The 17,566-nt window shown below is 39.4% G+C and overlaps 1 protein-coding gene across 1 annotated transcript; it reads right to left on the bottom strand.

Moving 5' to 3' along the window:
- Positions 1 to 5,149: 5,149 nt before the first annotated feature.
- fndc7a (fibronectin type III domain containing 7a) lies at positions 5,150 to 16,132 on the bottom strand. The gene is made up of 13 exons (XM_051069758.1): positions 16,103 to 16,132; positions 12,375 to 12,393; positions 11,957 to 12,214; positions 10,768 to 11,022; positions 9,845 to 10,102; positions 9,481 to 9,735; positions 8,696 to 8,950; positions 7,700 to 7,957; positions 6,730 to 6,987; positions 6,324 to 6,578; positions 5,906 to 6,169; positions 5,777 to 5,806; positions 5,150 to 5,181 (listed from the first exon to the last, which is right to left on the bottom strand). Exons 1-13 carry the CDS (start codon positions 16,130 to 16,132, stop codon positions 5,150 to 5,152), a joined length of 2,427 nt encoding a protein of 808 aa, XP_050925715.1.
- Between the last annotated feature and the right edge of the window lie 1,434 nt (positions 16,133 to 17,566).

The raw sequence follows: 17,566 nt of genomic DNA, 5'->3' as shown, positions 1-17,566 counted from the left end.
TGCACTCAGGAGCTCATCTGAAATCTTTACAGACTCAGTGCTGTAGATCAACTTCATGGGAACCAATGAGGACGTCCTAAATGAGGACGGTAGATGCCTGTGGGCTCCCTGTCATCATGAGAAGGAAACAAGTATGTGGCTTGTTAGGTGGAGGTGGGGGCTCTTTCATTCCCCCACCCCATTATGCCCAAACTGCACTTCCTCCATGTTGCAAGAATATTTCATTTCTGACTCATAACTTGTGAAATCTATGTCTATTGCCCAACACTAGCTCTGAAGATAAAAACATAAGCAGTAACACATTTTTCTCTAAATATCTATTTTTCTTTAATAATTCTTCCTTGTTTAGAAACAGGATTGACCTGCTGTAAGGTAACATGATCTCCTTTGTATGACATACTGAGAGACTGAAAAGTGAACTGACCAAACTCCCCCTAATACATCCTTCCTGGATTGATGTCATTTTTCTCAGAAATGTTCTGTCACCGGGCACCACTGTGTAATGGCTGCCCTTCAGGACCTGTATAGGTTAGTAAAAACAGCCATGCACAAATATGTGTGCTGTTGTTGTCAGATTGTTTATGTATGTCATTAGTTTTTGTATTGATTTCACTTTGGCTGTAAATTATTGGTATATTGTCACAAAAGGCTTCAGCAGTTTCCTATAAAGACTGAGAAAAATTATACAAAATGTGCCACACTGGGATGAAGTTCCCATCCCTAGAAGTTAGATAAAAATATTTTTGTAAGTAAAAGTGCTTAATCAGTTTTTTTGTTCACCATCATGTCAGTTTGAAACACAAAATTAAGGAATTTCCAATGTAGCTGGAAATTACTGGTAAGCATGCAGTTCAATAAATATACAGCATAACTGTTAACTAAATTGATATTTACTGATTGCCAAGCAGATCTATAATGGAGGGTAGCTCAAAGTTGTTATTTTTTTGTTATTTCTTGTAGATCCATCCAAGTAATTAACAACTAAATACCAGCTAACCTTTAGGACAGGAAAGTTTTCAGGAAATTAGCAGGAAAAATACATTACCTGAGAGGATTATGTAAAAGAGAGCATCATCACAGTTAGGAGACGTTCGTGTAAAGGAACATGGTCAAGAATTTATTCTCAATTTTAACGACTTCAGCCTGACTTTAACTCAAATACACTGTCACCAATAGTGAAAATAGATGGTGGCTCTGTCGCTTGTCCTTAAAATAATGCATAAAACATACATTTTACCAGATATCAAGACAAAAATCAAGTTGTAAAGAGTAGTAAATAGGAATATCATCAGCATACAGTTTAAACACCATGTTTCTGTAGGCTGTTTACAAAAACTCAGAATAATAAAGAAATTTCAAATATATGTTACATAAAACAACATTTCTAGATGCTTATTTATGTGCTGAATACACACATTTCTTTGTACTGGTAGTACACAGCCTCGTGAGGTGTTAAATGATCACAAGTATAAGGTGTCTTTAGAACAATTTTATTATTTGCCTATAATCCTGAGTGTCAGGAAATATAATAGTGGATTAAGAGCTCATTGTCTCTAATAGCACAGAGCTGCAATTACAGTTTATCATGTAAAACTAGTACAAATATTAATCTGGTAAATCTGAAATATAAACCAGTCTCAAATGCTATAATGAACCTAACATTTTATAGACTAAAATGTAGGTTGTTCATCTTTGTCTTTGATTTGTTGTTTCTATTGCACATAAAACAGAAAAACTGAATTCATTTTGACTTTTCATTCTAATGTCTCAGTGTAGTTTGATTGCCTTATAAGGAATGAACAATACTCTCCAAATACTTTTTGTGAAACCATAATGACCTCATAACTTTATTACCATCTTAAACGAATTACTACAGGGAGTAGGGATTTCCTATTCATAATACGTACTGTAGCCCAAATTTAAGTGTAGTGTATTCTGCCCATGGTGTTACATAACTGAGTGTGATAGCCTGTAGCATGTTGCAGTGTGTGACAAAAAGAGCTACTGACAATAGGTCCACACCTGTGCCTCCTCTCTAAGCTCTACCTGGCTACTTGTGTTTGTCTTAAGTGTTATTTATCCCATTGTGAGCGTCATGCTGAAATGTATCTGCCTGAGTGTCGAGTAGCTCGTGTTTGCCACATGCGGGAACCAAACTTTCTTGAATACATGCAAGTTTTGTGAATTAAGACCAGTAACTGTCCAGCCTTTGGTCACCATGCTTGCCAGGACAGAATCAATGTGATCAGACTTACTGTATACAAACAGTACAAGGAATCTGGTTTTCAGTAACACTCGGTGTCTACACACAAGAACACATGTACAGACACATTGCAGAGTATACTGTACAGTCTGCTTTATAGATAATGCTACCCTGTACAGAATTTTGTGGGTTTTTTTCTATTTTTCAAAGCAAATGTTTAAAGCATTTTTATGCCTTTATTCAGTAGGGACAGGAAACATATGGAAAGAGAGTAGGGCAAATAACATGCCAGTGAACCAGGGACTTGTGGCTCAGGGCATTTATGCCCATGTGGTATGCGCTCTATATCTACTCAGCCTCCACAAAGACAAGTTGATGTGAAGACAAAAACACTGCTGATTAGGGTGGAATAATGTGTACGTTGATATGATGAAGACGGTATGTAATCCAGTGCAAACAGCACAGCAAATTGTTACAGCGATTCAATAGTGGAAAAACAGAGATGATGCTCACATAAATATCAATATCGTTTTATTGTATTATTTTTGTACTGAAGAGTACAGAGCACATTACAGGCTGTATACGGTTACCTTTTAATCTGCAGTGTTGGTTGGTTGATCCATCACTTTGGCCCAGTGTAAAATAACAAGTATCTGGATAGAGTTGCATGATTTTTTTTTTACAAACATTCGTGGTCCCTAGACAATGAATTCTACTGTCAGTCATGGCAACAACAGTCATGGCTTTAACAGAAATGTCTCAACAACTGTTGCTTTGATTACCGTAAAATATGAAACAGACATTCATCTTTGCATCAGGAAGAATTCTAATAGCTTTGGTGATACTTTAGTTTTCCAACTCGTACAAACATCATGTCAGAATTTCAGCTCTCTTATGACCACATACCTGCAGAGCTAATGGCGCTCCAATCGGCTTCAGCTTGGCTACTTGCTTATTAGCAAATATTGTTGGTTCTAACACAACAGACTAAGATGGCAAACTGATGGTAAACTTTATACTTGCTAGACATGGGCATGTTATCATTTCAACAGACATCCTTTACTTCCTTCATCATTTTTTCTTTGATTATTAATTATTAAACATACAAATTTTACAACATTTAGAATATACTGTAAACATATATCAATTTGAATACAGTGCTTTGATGATACTGTATCAGAATATGATCAAGCAGCAACAGTGACTGAAGTGTTATACACACTGATGTTACTCACTTTTTCCTAATTATTTCCTCATTCCTAAATTAATTGGTTTTAGGCAATCAGATCACCCAGTTGTATTTTACAGGATTCAATAATGAGCAGCTTGTCAATCTTTTTTCTTCTGTATTAGAGTGGCCTTCATTAGTCAATTGACCAAATAAACCACCAGGCCTGATCATCCACCCCAGAAATGTGTCATGTATGTGCAGTATGCTCATGTAGAGACAGCCTACTTAAGTCATTTATACAAACTTTTAAGGTCAGTGAAAGTCTGCTCATCAGGTATTCCATTACACTGTTTGATGTAAGATCTAGTTCAGAAAATCTGTCTGATTGTTTTCTTTCTGGATTATTCTTGGAGTGCTGAATATAGATTGTGTATCCAAACCCACACCAGAACGAAACAGCTCCACCTCATAAAAGAATAAAATTATTCACAGCACACAGTGTTGTAATGCAGAAATGATGTGCTTTATTGTTGTCGTCTGTCAACTGAGAGAAAACAAACCCAATGAAAGCCGAGGCAACATTGAATCTATCTTCAGCCATCCGATCAGACGTATCATCCACAGGACTTGCCTTGCATGACCCCGGGCTAAAGAGATGGATACCTGCTGCCCCACTTTCAGCTGTGACCTTCTTCTAGATCACCAACCTGCGTAACAACCCAGATATGTCATACAGCAGCCACATGGAGGTCCTCTATTTGGAGAAGCTATAATATTATTTCAAATTCATTTTGCCTTTGATACTTTAATGCGGGGGATTCACTGTAAAGTTTCCATTTTTGCTTTCTTTGCATTTTTACATCATTACGTGGTGAGGTTACTCATTATAAAAGGGCAACTGTTGTGGTTAAAGGTGAGAAATTGCAGAGCAGAAAACAAAACATGTATCCTACTATAAAAAGTAGCAATATGGAACATATTTGTCAAATACATAGGATAAATGCACACAGTTATATTTCTATTTTTCATAGTTTTTTCTTATTTTAATTTAATGTTTATGCTTTTGTTTTTCATATTTATTCAGTTTATCAGACAGTTTCTCTTGACATTCCTAAACGAGAGTGATATTTCATCTGGGTATACTGGATCTTCACAGTTGCCATTGTAAAACACAGTCCTCTGTCCGTGCTGGTGTATTGGTGGTGGGGTGTTCACTATGGGGCAAGAAAGACAAGACAGAAATGATAAACTTGGACTTCATGGAAAAACCGGTTATGACCAATATCTCATGAAAGCTGCAGTGCCAATTCATCACACTCAGGAAACAGCTCATCACTGACACAGTAAGGTGTCTGTGTCATGTTCCCGCAGCAGATCTCCATCTTCATTTACCTCAGTCACGTTTCCCCTTGTTCGTGTTTCCCATGATTTACAGACAGACGTGTATTCAAGACGTCCCAGAGGTAAAGACAGACAGAGATCAGCCTCACCTGCGCTGCTTATCTATATGTTCTATATGTATTGTTAGACCAGTGCACTATAGGTAGACTCATTTTATGGATGCCTGTGATGTTGTCACAAGATACCCTTCAAGCTGTGATGTACAATGGGCTCGTCCTGTGAAAAGAAGCCCTCATCAATTGTTTTCACATGTCCACAGTCAGCGGCATAATGTAAAGCAAAGCACGTTGTTGGTATATAACTTGATTTTCATGTCGTCTGAACACACTATTTTCTTATCTTGAGGGAGTTTAGTAATAAAAAAACACTTACATTTAACCCACACTCCGTCTTCCACGAGAAATCACTGAAGAGAAAAAAAAATGAGTGTTGAGTGCAGCTCATAGTTTAATTAGATTTTAAAGGAGCAATTAATCATTTAGAAATATATGCTTATTCACTTTTTCTGCAGAGATGAGAGGATTGAACTCTTGTGTCTGGACAGGGAAAACAGCTAGCATGACTCTGTCTAAAGGTATTCCATTAAGACAAACAGCATTTTATGGGGGGTTATGTGCCCAACTTGGAAGCCTCACAGTGGTAGCAAGGTTTTTTTTAAAAATTGCTGCGGTAACCCAAGAATTATTCCAATACATAATTCCCCATAGAACCATGTGTCGTTTTTACACTTATTGTAAACTAGTGAGGTTTAAAGGTGCTGGTGGGTGGATTTTGTTCCTTTGGCAAGGCTAGCTGTTTCCCCCTGTTTATAGTCTTTACGCTAAGCTATGCTAACTGACTTCTGGCCAGAGCTTCATATTTAATGTGCAAACATGAGAGTGGTATCAAAATTCTCATCAATTTTTTAGCAAGAAAGTGAAAAAGCATATTAACCATAATGTCAAACTATTCCTTTAACTACTGCAAAACAAAATGAAGTTTACATTTTAGAGGATACTTACCCATACCAGCGTTACTTCCTGGGCAGGGAACTGAGAAAATGACAAGATTGAACACAAATCATACACAAATTATAAGAACAAATTGAAATTTGTGATATGAATCATTTCAGAGTCCATTTTATGACGCACCTGAGTATGTCCTGGGCTGACAGAAGTTAACTTTGATCCCATTCTGTCTCACTGGTGCTGCCACTACTGTGTAGACATCCCCACATGTTTCCTCCTGGATGTCACAGTACGTGCTTCCAGCAGCTGCGATGCAGGTGTAGTTGGCTCCTGTCCCATACAGCTCTACCATGTGGTTGTTGATCTGAAGCCCCAAAGAGCGCCAGTACACCCTGAGAGAGTTGTTGTCCCTGCGGTAGAGCTTGACGCCCGTTGGACAGCAGGGACCTACAAGAAAGCGAGCAGGTTTTGAATATTAAAAAAAAAAAAAGTGTCATCTTTAAATGACCTGAAACATCTTGTATATCTAAATGTGCATATTTTTTTCCCTCCACTGGATATACTGTATATTCCAAATCTACATGCATGTATTTGTCCTCACTGGAAGAGAATCCATGATATTTGCACTCTGACTTGTGCCCTGTGCTGCTGATAGCTTCCAGGTGGACACTGTAGTTTGTGCTACAGGTGATACATCCCATCAGGCAGTGGGTGTCCAGTGTGTGGCATTTAGCATGTCCACGGGAGGACGTCAGGGCGGTGATGTAAGAGCGAGCTCCGCTGCCAGGTGACCAGGTCACGTTGGTCATAGCCTGGGTGACCTGGGTCACATTGACATACATGGGGCAGCACGGCCCTAGGGAAGAAAAGATACGATAATCAGTATGAAAAAGGAAATAGCGCTGCAGCTAACTATCAAAATGCTTTCTCTTGCATTCATTTGAGTCACAAGTAATAAAGATGTTTAAAGTAGCCTATTTAAGTGATAACCAATCATAATGCTATACCTGTTTCCAAAGGTTTACTGAATCCAGGTAAACTCCGTCCCACAGCTGTGGTGGCCACTGCTGTGACTTCATAGACTGAACCACAGGGCAGCTGCATGAGCTCACAGGAGCCATTTCTTGTCTTGCAAGTGTGCGTGTTATAGCGTCCGATGGCAGTGACAGTATAATTTGTGTTGCCTGTGTTGGGAGTGGTGATGAGGACTTTGTATGTGGAGTTGCTCGTCTGTGTCATATTCAGGATCTCTGGAGAACACGGAGCTGCAGGGACACAGACAGGGAATGGAGGATCATAATGAAATAAGAACAAGGGAGAAATCGTTTTAAAGAAATAGTTTGACATTTTAGGAAACATAATTCGCTTTCTTGCTGAGAGTGAGCTGAGAATATCGACACTACTTTTGTGTCTGTACTGTAAATATAAAGCTACCCCAAGCAGCTGCTTAGCATAGCTTAGCATAAAGACTGAAAGCAGAGGGAAACAGCTAGCCTGGCTCAGTCTAAAGGCTACAAAATCTACCACCTCTACGGCTCACTTGTTTTTTAAATGTGCACAAAAAACAAAAAAAGTGTTAAAATGAAATATAGGTGCTGATAGTTGTAGTTTGTTACTTTTGGACAGTACCAGGCTAGCTGTTTCCCCCTGTTTCCAGTCTTTGTGCTAAGCTAAGCTAATCACCTGTTGGCAGTAGCTTCATATTTAGTGTACAGACATGAGAGTGGTATTGATCTACTCATCTAACTCTTAGCAAAAAAAAAGTAAATAGGAATATTTCCCAAAATGTCAAACTATTCCTTTTAAAGCAGTACTTAGTCAGGCTTACCTGTTCAATATTTTTCACTGGATCAGCCAATCTCAAAGAATTTAATGTGTGTGCAAATAAGTGAGTATTTATGCTGTGTGATGTCACTCTACATCTAACCTCATGTGCTTATGTGTTATACATTTGTTTTATAATAACCCCGTCGATACCTGTCTCATGTCTGTGTGGTGTACAGGTGCGGTTGCATCCTCGTAACTCGCTGCAAGGTGTGACTGTCACAGAATAAGCCGTGTTGCACCTCAGGTCTGACAGGGCGCACACGGGCGCTGTGTCGTTACAGTGGATGACGTTGTTGGTCTGCTTTGCCGTTGTCTCGTACAGCTCAGCCCCTTTCACCGGTGACCACATGATCTCCAGGGTCTCTGTAGAAACCAGCTGGACAGTAACGCCCTGTGGGCAGCAAGGAACTGGGGTGGGGAATGCAAAATGTGGGTCAGAACAAAGAAGAAGAACTACAACTTTTTATAGCAAAAAGTTTGAAGGTACAGGTGTAACTTATAACATGATGGCTCTCTTCCATGTGCCCTAAAAAGCAATGCCAAGAGCGCTTAATACCAGGGAAGTTGCATTGTGAGAGAACAACACACCTAAATGGAAAACAGCCAACGTTATTCATTACACCTGGTCTTTAACCGTTACAGTACAATATCTGCCATGAAAAGGGAATATTGTTAACATATTTTAACGGTGCCATGGTGGAGCTCTCGGGGAAGCTCAGACATCTGAGACTTTGGAGACTAAAAGTCTTCAAATGAAGAGCTATGATGTCAGAAAACTAAACCCAGAGGACAAACTGAAATAAGCAGGTTATGTAAAGGACACTACGGATTTGGGTGTTTTCTTATGTGAAAGTTTCCTTGAATGCACCAACAAGGAAGAGATATTATAACTTTCTCTGTCTACAGGCAGATTAGTACATGACAATAAGGTATCTTTGTCAATACAGTAAGTCAGAATCAATGCTGATTGTGATGAACCATGGCCATATGTCAAGCAACTTTCATTTCTGAAGATGATTTTCACCTGGTAGTGAAATACAGATGATCACACATGTGTGGTACAAACAAAAACACAATTTGACTTGATCAGAGAAACATGTCTTGGTGGTGGTACTACATGTGGTTGTGTCTGTGTGGTAGCCCTACTGGTGGTGTAATTGTGGACGTGTGCGTAAGGGCTGGAGCCGGCCTGGTTGTAGGGGAAGACGGTGGTGAGGTAGGTGTAGCCACACATGCAGAAAAACTGGCAGGTGGTTTCAGTGGTGTTGCAGGACATCTCGGTCCCGTCGTCCCTCTTTACGAAAGCCATGTAGTACTCCACCAGCGGGACGTCATCCCACATTAGTGAGCAGTTGCCTGCTGTGGGCTCCTCCACCCAGATGTTCTCTGGGGGACATGGGTCTGGCAGAGAGAGAGAGAGAGAGAGAGAGAGAGAGAGAGAGAGAGATCCAGGTTCAGGATAGCACTTGTTGAAGGGATAGTTTGACTTTTTATTCACTTTCTTGCTGAACTTTAAAAGACTGATGCCACTTTCCCCAGATCCAGGTTTTACCTTGTTTGGTTAATTCATACAAAATTATGTGCTGGACTGTTTGTTGACTTTGCATAATTACTTTGTTTTTTGCACAGATTAAACGTGTTCATTTGTGACATTTAGACCTTTTTATACCTGGACATAGCCGAGCTAGCTGTTTCCCCCTTTTTTTTAGTCTTTATGCTAAGCTAAGCTAACTGACTTCTGGGTGTAGCTTCATAGCTGTGCAGTGGACATGAGAGTGGCATCAGTATTATCTAACTCATATCAAGAAAGCAAATAAGCATATTTCTCAAAATGTTTATCTATTCTTGAAAACATTTAGGATTTTGTGGCTGATATGCTAAATGTATACACATATGCTGTATCTGGCTGTGGCTGCGTATGATACACCCACATGTAATGTATTCAGCTGGTTGAGACGGGCTGCTGGGACCAGCGGAGTTATAGGCTGTGACAGTGACAGAGTGGTTCTGGCCGCACTCTATTGGTATGATGTAACAGTAGCTATTAGCTGTTGAGGAACAGTTTTGGTCATTGGAGGTATAAGCAATGTAGTTCTCAGCTCCCTGCACTGGCACCCAGTACACTGCGATCCCAAGGGACCGTCCCGAGGTCACCGTGACATGGGTCACATCTGGGCTTGGAGGACCTGAGAATGAAAGCCAAAAAAGAAATAATGTTACCACAAATTTACCCATTGGGGTTATTTCCCAGCTGTTCTCTAACATGTTCATCAACTTTATGCATATCACGCTCACGTGTGATCTGGCAGACGGTGAGGTCGTCTCCGGTGCGACCGTCTGAATCCCAGGCCGTGCCCTTGATACAGTAGGTGGTCCCCGCTTCGAGGTCATTAAAGGTCACCATGGTGTCAGTGGTGTTGACTTTGAGGCGGGAGCTGGAGTTCTCTCGGATGATGCAGAGGGTGTAGAGGACAGCGTGCTCGACCGGGGGCCAAGTCACAAGGATGGTTTCATTGCTGGGGGAAGTGGTGTTCAACTTGGGCGCAATCACCACTGTGGACAACAACAAACCAAGAGTAAAGAGAGTTAATGACAAAAACAAATCTGAAATGGACAAACAAACAGATTTCTTACTTCTACCCTGTTTTTTTTTTTTTTTTTTTTTTTTGTAAGATGTGCGAAATGGAAACAATTTCTCTGTGATTATGTTACATTCATTTCTCCTTTGGAAAGGGAGACAACCTAGTTCTCATGGTTTCTCTTTTCATATCAGGAGAATAGTATAGCGCAGAGGGATGGATACAGTTTCCAACCTCCTGTGTTGACTGCAAAGAGTAGAAACTGTGTGACAATGGGCAATGAAATGACACGCCGTTATGGCCGGCGGAGTGAGATAACAAGCTATTGTCCTGCAGGAACAACAGAGAGGCTGCGTGTCACTCTTCATACACTGATTTATACCTGAACATCTGAAGCAGCAGTAAACTGAAGCAGCAGTAAACTGCTTCAGATGTACAGATGTAAATCTTCTACTTCAAGTGTGTAGTGTCTGGACAAGTGAAAGTGGACAGAAAAGGTTATTATTATTACATTTTATAGATTATTAGGGTGAAAATCATAAATGTGTTCAATGAGTGTTGTCAGATCTGCCAATCTAGACCCTCGATCACTGTGAAACCAGGTATCTAAGACTCTAGTTTTAGACTTTTCGCCCGTACCTGTCTTGGCCATGACAGGGTATGAGGGCTGGCTCCTCCCTCCTGAGTTGACAGACATGACGCTCAGCTTGTACTGCGTGTTGGGCTGGAGATCCACCACGGTGCCTGGGGAGCTGCTGACCGGGCTCTCAGAGAAGAAATCACCCGACTCTGCCCTCAGGATGTAGCTGGTTGCCCCGGAAACCTCGGTGAACTCCACGGTGACACTGTCGCTGTGTTTGGAGTAGGCCGTCACGATGCTGGGGACTTCGGGAGCTGGAATGGCAAATGATAGAAGTAAAATCAGCTACATAGTTAACAAAATAAAAGCCTTTTAAATACTTCACTTTGAGTTAAAGTATGGTCAGAATACTTTTACGTTTCTCTATTTTTTATATATAATAATAAATTATAACTGGGATGTAACTAAGTATACCTACTCTATTACAGTACTTACATGCAATTTTGAAGTATGTATACTTTTTTTTATAGTATACATATATATATAGCAGTGCTGGTGTTTTCTTATGATACTTATGATACTTCTTCCTCACTACTAAAGTAATATTGTACTTTTTACTCCGCTACAATTATTTTAAATATCCAAATTACAGGAAGATCTTATGAATTAGGATTTCTCCCCTTTGTCAACTAATCTATCAATCATTATCTCAATTCATTGATTAATCATTGGTCTATTTAACATGTAAAAATAGTGAAAAATGTCTATAACAGTTTCCTAGAGCCCAAAGTGACAACTTCAAATGTCTTGTGTCCAACCTACAGTGAAAACTCCAGATCCTCACAGTGGTGATGCTTGAGTCACAGAATGGTTGGCAACTCAGTGATACAGTGATGATTAATTAATTATCAAAATATTGCTTCACAAAAACCACCCCACGGTATATAAAATGGTTGAAACCAGTTCCCCTTGCATCAGTAATAATAATCCAATATTGTATGAAAACACAGTGACGTTGACAGAGGCCATTCTGACTCCATAACACATACTTTTTATACCTTAAGTAGCCTACATTTAGGTGATAATACTGCAGTACTTTTACTTAAGTAACACTTTGATTGCAGATTTTTACCTGTAGGTTCTTTGCTTTGCATTGACATTTCTGTCTCTAGTATAATTAAGTGTCTGAATCTGAATCTGTGGCAGGAGTCATTTTCCTCCTTTACTGTCCTCGCTGTCGTTACTGACCTGTTGTCTCCTCGGTCCTTGCGCTGCTGAGGACATTGAGAGCATTGTCCATGGCCTCTAACTGCACGGTGTACAGCGTGTTTGGCGACAGGGAGTTGACTGAGCCCATCACAGAGTTACCACTGAACTGAGCAAAGACCGGGTATTTGGAGGAGTTCTTGGGTGTAGCTGTGATCTTGTAGGAGCTGGCACCGGTGGGGCCCTTCCACTGCACCGTCATGCTCTTAGATGTGACCGTAAACACTGAAAATGTGATGTCTGAAGGCAACAGAGCAGAAAATAATGTTGGGATATAATCAAAAAGACTTATATTGCTCGTTTGAAATACAGTATTTTCATATCCCAGTTTTGGGGGGATATTTTATCAAAGTTTGTGATCATTATAAAGAAAAGACAAATATAAAAAAGGATAATTTACCATTTTGAGCAGCACAAATCTGAAAATAACAAAACATGGCAAATTAATGGATGAAAAGAGGAAATAACAAGAAATGACAGGAAATACAGTATTTTCAAGACAGTATCATCATTCCAGGGGCAGCAAGCTATTGGTATTTCACATTATATCCTGAGGCAAATTATGGCCTGTATCATGTTCTTGGAGCATGAGAGGCAGCAGGCTGCACATTACCTTCACTCAACACAGATTTCAGGGCTGGTCAGTGCAGGTATTTCTTTCAGGTCGGTATGAATTTGTCTATTGAGCTACGGTTGGGCATGCCACACGCACTTGTTGAAAGCAGTGACACTCAAAAGAGCCAGTGTTGTATACGTTTCAAAAGTCCTCCAGTCATACACTATTCTTTATCAGGATATTTAAAGCGTGAACAGTATAAAAAAATAGAAAAAACATGACAACTACTTTACACTGATGATTGATCTTTTTGTATTTTTGTTAAGTTATAGAAAATGAATATAGAATAAGGAAATGATCATCTCTTACCTCTGTAAAGGTCAGTAAAAGCAAAAGTTTTAGCGTCTTTAACTGTGTTGTCCCCATGCCTTCAGCGTTTTCCTGCTCTGCCACTGCCTTGAGGCCAGATGTGTGATGCTGTTTCTGAAAATGACTTCAGGGAAGCAGCTCAAGCTTAAATCTGACGACTTCTTCTTTTTTTTTTTAATCTCCCTCCCTCCCTCTCTCTCTCTTTCACATGAAACGACAGGTCCTTTATTGTTTCAGCAAATACCAAAGAGCCCCACAGGCTGTAACTCCTCCCCTCAGGGGTGTCTGGGTGGCCTATCAGAGCGTAAGGAGGAAGCTCACCTGTGACAGGTGAGGATGCAGATAAAAGCACATTTGTTGAAAACGTTTAACTTTTTGTCTCTGCAACCATGACCTTAAAATGTAAAAAGTGGTGAAAATTGTTTCCTGTCTTAAATGTAGTATTAAAGACTAAAGAAACCAACCTAACATCCCAGGAGAGGAATATGCAGCCTCGTTCCTTACATAAAAAGATAACTTGATACAGCTGATGACCTATATCTGTTGTTGGTGTATCTGGATGGGCTGTTTAAGGTTTCGTCCACACAATATTTGATTTGTCCTGGTTTCCACGTCCCTGATATCTTGTGAGGACGAAACCTCTTCTTGAGTGGTTGAGTCATTTTATCCTCATTTTGTCGTTGCCCAACGAAGCACAAATCAGCTACACCTTTAACTGGTGTGAAATGTAAATATACATATTATGTTATGGTTGGGTGTCAATAAAGTAAAGCATTTGAAACTGATCATGTGTTTGCTGCAGCTGAAGACAGTTGCTTATGTGTCCTTCGATGTATAGAAAACACATATTTTCTCTGATACACAGCACCAGTCAAAGGTTTGGACACATCTTCTCATTCAATGGTCTTTCTTTGTTTTTATTACTTTCTACATTGTACATTGTGTATACCAACCCTGCCTCTGCACAACACAACTGATGGTCTCAATTAACCCTTTCACACATGAATTATGAATTATTATCCTCAGTCAGGATTTTTATTCCTTAGGCATGATATTATATATATTATATAATATTTCTGAACTTCATTTTCTTAAAACACAAAAATGTTAATTTATTTTTAAAAACAAAAATGTAGAGGACAGACGATTAATTGTAATTTTAAACTCCTTAGATATTATTTGATGTTACCTGCAGGGGTCCCCTTCTATAGAAGGATTGGCAAAATATTCCTGAGCTCCTCAGCATTTCTGGCCATCCGTCACCCGGCCATCTTGGTTTTGAGTAATTTGTGTTAGACTTACATCAACTAGCCAGTGGGCAGAAGTGTATGGAACAACACTCTAGCATCCAATGTGGTGGCTGATGTGCAACTTTATCATCAAAATCCATGCATATACAAGAAAACAGCTTTTACTACTTTAAGGAATCTAAAATATAAAACATATTCTGGTTTGTTAAACACTTCTTTGTTTACTACATGATTCTGTGTGTGTTCTTTCATAGTTTTGATGTCCTCAATATTAATCTATAATGTAGTAATAGGTAATAAAAAGAAAGAAAAAACATTGAATGAGAGGGTGTGTCCAAACTTTTGACCCGTAGTTGCAGTTAATTCATCAGCTTCAGGGTCAGCTGAGGTCAGTCCTCTCTTTCACCACACCACTGACAAAACAATTAACTAGCAGACACAAGCTATTTTACGTAACCTATAGAAAACGTGTGTGGTACATGTCGATAACTGCAAGTACATATAATATGATATACCATAAGAAAGTTTGCCATGCTCTATAGAATTACTGTATGTACAGTAATAAAATTGCAAATATGTCCAGTTAAAGTGACAAAACAGCCCTCTAGCCATCCTGCTGAATGGTAAGGTTAGCCTAATAGCTTTTCTATTCCCCAGTGGCTGAGTATCTGCGTCAGGTGTGTATTATGAAGATGTGCTAAGAGGATCCCTAAGGAACAGCTATGGTCAAACCTCTTTTGTGATTAAAGGCCAAAAGGAGAAAACTGATCTAATTTAACTTCACATGAATGGGATAATCGCCACTTTTAAAGATTTTCAAGGAACAAAAAGTAACAGTGTCAGATTTCCCTAAACTACTGGCCTAACTGTTTTGTATGTAGCGATGCTACCCGTGTACTTCAGTAAATGGTGAAGGATACAAATAATTGTTTTGTGTTACTTACTTTTTAAATCACTGACCATCAATTAACAAAGAATGAGTGAAGATTGTGTAGAGGATAGATGGTCCTTACGCTTTAAATGAAACTACCATCATAGACATGGCTGCAGATCACAGTTCAAAACTGATGACCTATCTGCTCACCTCTCCTCTGGAGAACACTGATCAAACACTATGGATGAGTTTGATAGTTGGTTTTCATCAAAAACACTGTGATCCAATCAAATTTTCCCCATGTCAGTTTATTATCTGGATAATTTTTCTGTTCAGCACATGAAAGGAGTCACTTTGTGCAACTACTCCATAATTGTGTAGTTATAATAACCTACCAGAAGTTTGGTTTTAGAAACTAGTTATTTTTCTTTTAAACGCCTAAGGACACCCACCACTGAGGCACTTGCACCCTCCATGACTTTAGTGGAGCCGCTCAGTGACTCAGATTACTGTAAAGTCTTTGACCTATTTCAAGGTGTGAATGTGAGCAGGGTGTTTGTGCTCGCTGTGAAACTACCCTGATTAAATCAAAGATTTAAGACAAGATCTCCCTTGTAGAGGAGAAGCTCATAAATAAATACACAAGTGAAATATATGTATATATTTAGTCTTTGAAAGATATATACTCACTGCCCACTTGTACCCACTTAGGTACACCTGTTCAGTTACTCATTAATGCAATTATCTGTTACTCAGTGAGTGTGTGTATATGTACGTGTTTGCAAGCAGCTTTATAGAATTAAAAGATCAATGCTTAAATTTTGAAATGTATAACATCTAGAACATGGTTCCTCAGTCTTTGGTCAAGTGAGGATACTGCTGATGTACATATAAACAGGTTTGTCCTTGGACACAGATCTCACTTTGTAAAGTTACTGTTACATTATAAAGACTTAACAGCAATTGTGAATCAAGTTTTATTTCAGTTCAAGTTTACTGGAATACACTGTAGTCCCAATAACAGTCTCTAAGGCTTCCACAGATCCATAAGCTAGAGTGGCATTCAGTGGAGCGCATACCTTTGCTAAGGCCACAACAATCCTACCCATCTGTCCAGCTCACCCCTTGAACCACATCCACTTCAAAACTAAATGTGTTCCTCCCTGGCCCATACCTCAGCTTTCCCTCAAGTTCGGTTTAATACTTTTTGCATTATTTAGCTGCAAAATAAACAAGCTAATGAACTAGTAACTAGTAACAGATGCAGGTGAAAACATAACCTCCTCTGCAGAGTTAACAAATGCACTTCTCCTGCACTCAATTTCAATCCTATGCTAAGCCTCAAGAGAATAACTTCAATGTTTTTATTTTCCTCAAAAGATTTTTAGAGGGAAAGGCAGTGCTCCAAGGACCCACTTTACATAAAACTGTGACATCCCCTAAAGCAAAAACAAAAACTTCTGATAAAATCCTTCTAAGAGAGAAATTTATGACAGGCTGCTTTTTCTGTGCCTTTCTGTTTTTCTTTATTTATCAGACTTCAAGTCAAATTTTATTTATCTTCAGAGACAAGACAGAATTGTCTGAGAGGCCTTAACAATCTGAACAACATACAACACCCTCTGTACTTTAACCTTTGACCCTCAGGTAAGAAACACTTACAGCAGTAGGTCTGCTCTGTATACACAACTCATAAATGCAGAGTGGAAACAAGCATTAGAAGAATTACATTATAGAGAAATAAATAATTGTGCTGAGAAAAAAAACAAAAACAAAAAAACCCCCCAACAAATATAATAACCTGGGTGAACTGTTTTCACACACACACACACACACACACACACAGTCATGTCTCCATGACTTCAGGGGACATTACGTAGACTTATATTCATTTCCTGGAGACTTACCCTAACCCTTAACCTAAACCTAACCTTTATCTTCACCTTAAAATTTAATGATTTACATTATGGGGACTTGCTTTTTGTTCCCATAAGGAAGACAAGTCCCAATAATGTGATTGTGTAAATAGATTTAGGTCCCCACAACATGAGGAATACCAATACCAGCACACATACCAAGACAGAATAACCAAATAACATCACATGTACACCCTGACTGTTAAGGCTTCTGTTTCACTGATTTCATAGAAAGTCATTTGAAAACTGATATGAGATCCACAGTAGTTACACAATAATATCTGATAGCAGACATCATTTTCCCAGATATCGTCATCAGTCTGATGCTGCTGCTGCTGATAATTTGAGGAACATGAGTATTTCACTGCTCAGAATCTTTTCAGTTACAGTGGACACTTGAGATTAAATCCATCAGTAATGGCATCATTCTCCAACTTTGTAAACTAAAACAGCTCAGGAATGTTGTTTGGACACACCTCCTTTCCTGATACCCCCTTTAGAACAACAGAGAAACTTGACACCCCACAACAAAAACCTGAACACAGCCCGGCAGCAGAAGCAGAAGCAGCAGCAGCAGCAGCAGCAGCAGCAGGCTGTGATGCCGACAGGAACAGGGCCACAAAGACG

The sequence above is a fragment of the Lates calcarifer genome, linkage group LG4 (genome assembly GCF_001640805.2).
Source record: "Lates calcarifer isolate ASB-BC8 linkage group LG4, TLL_Latcal_v3, whole genome shotgun sequence".
NCBI lineage: Eukaryota > Metazoa > Chordata > Actinopteri > Centropomidae > Lates > Lates calcarifer.
Note: the sequence above shows the minus strand (reverse complement) of the source record. Positions and strands in the feature narration are given on the sequence as shown.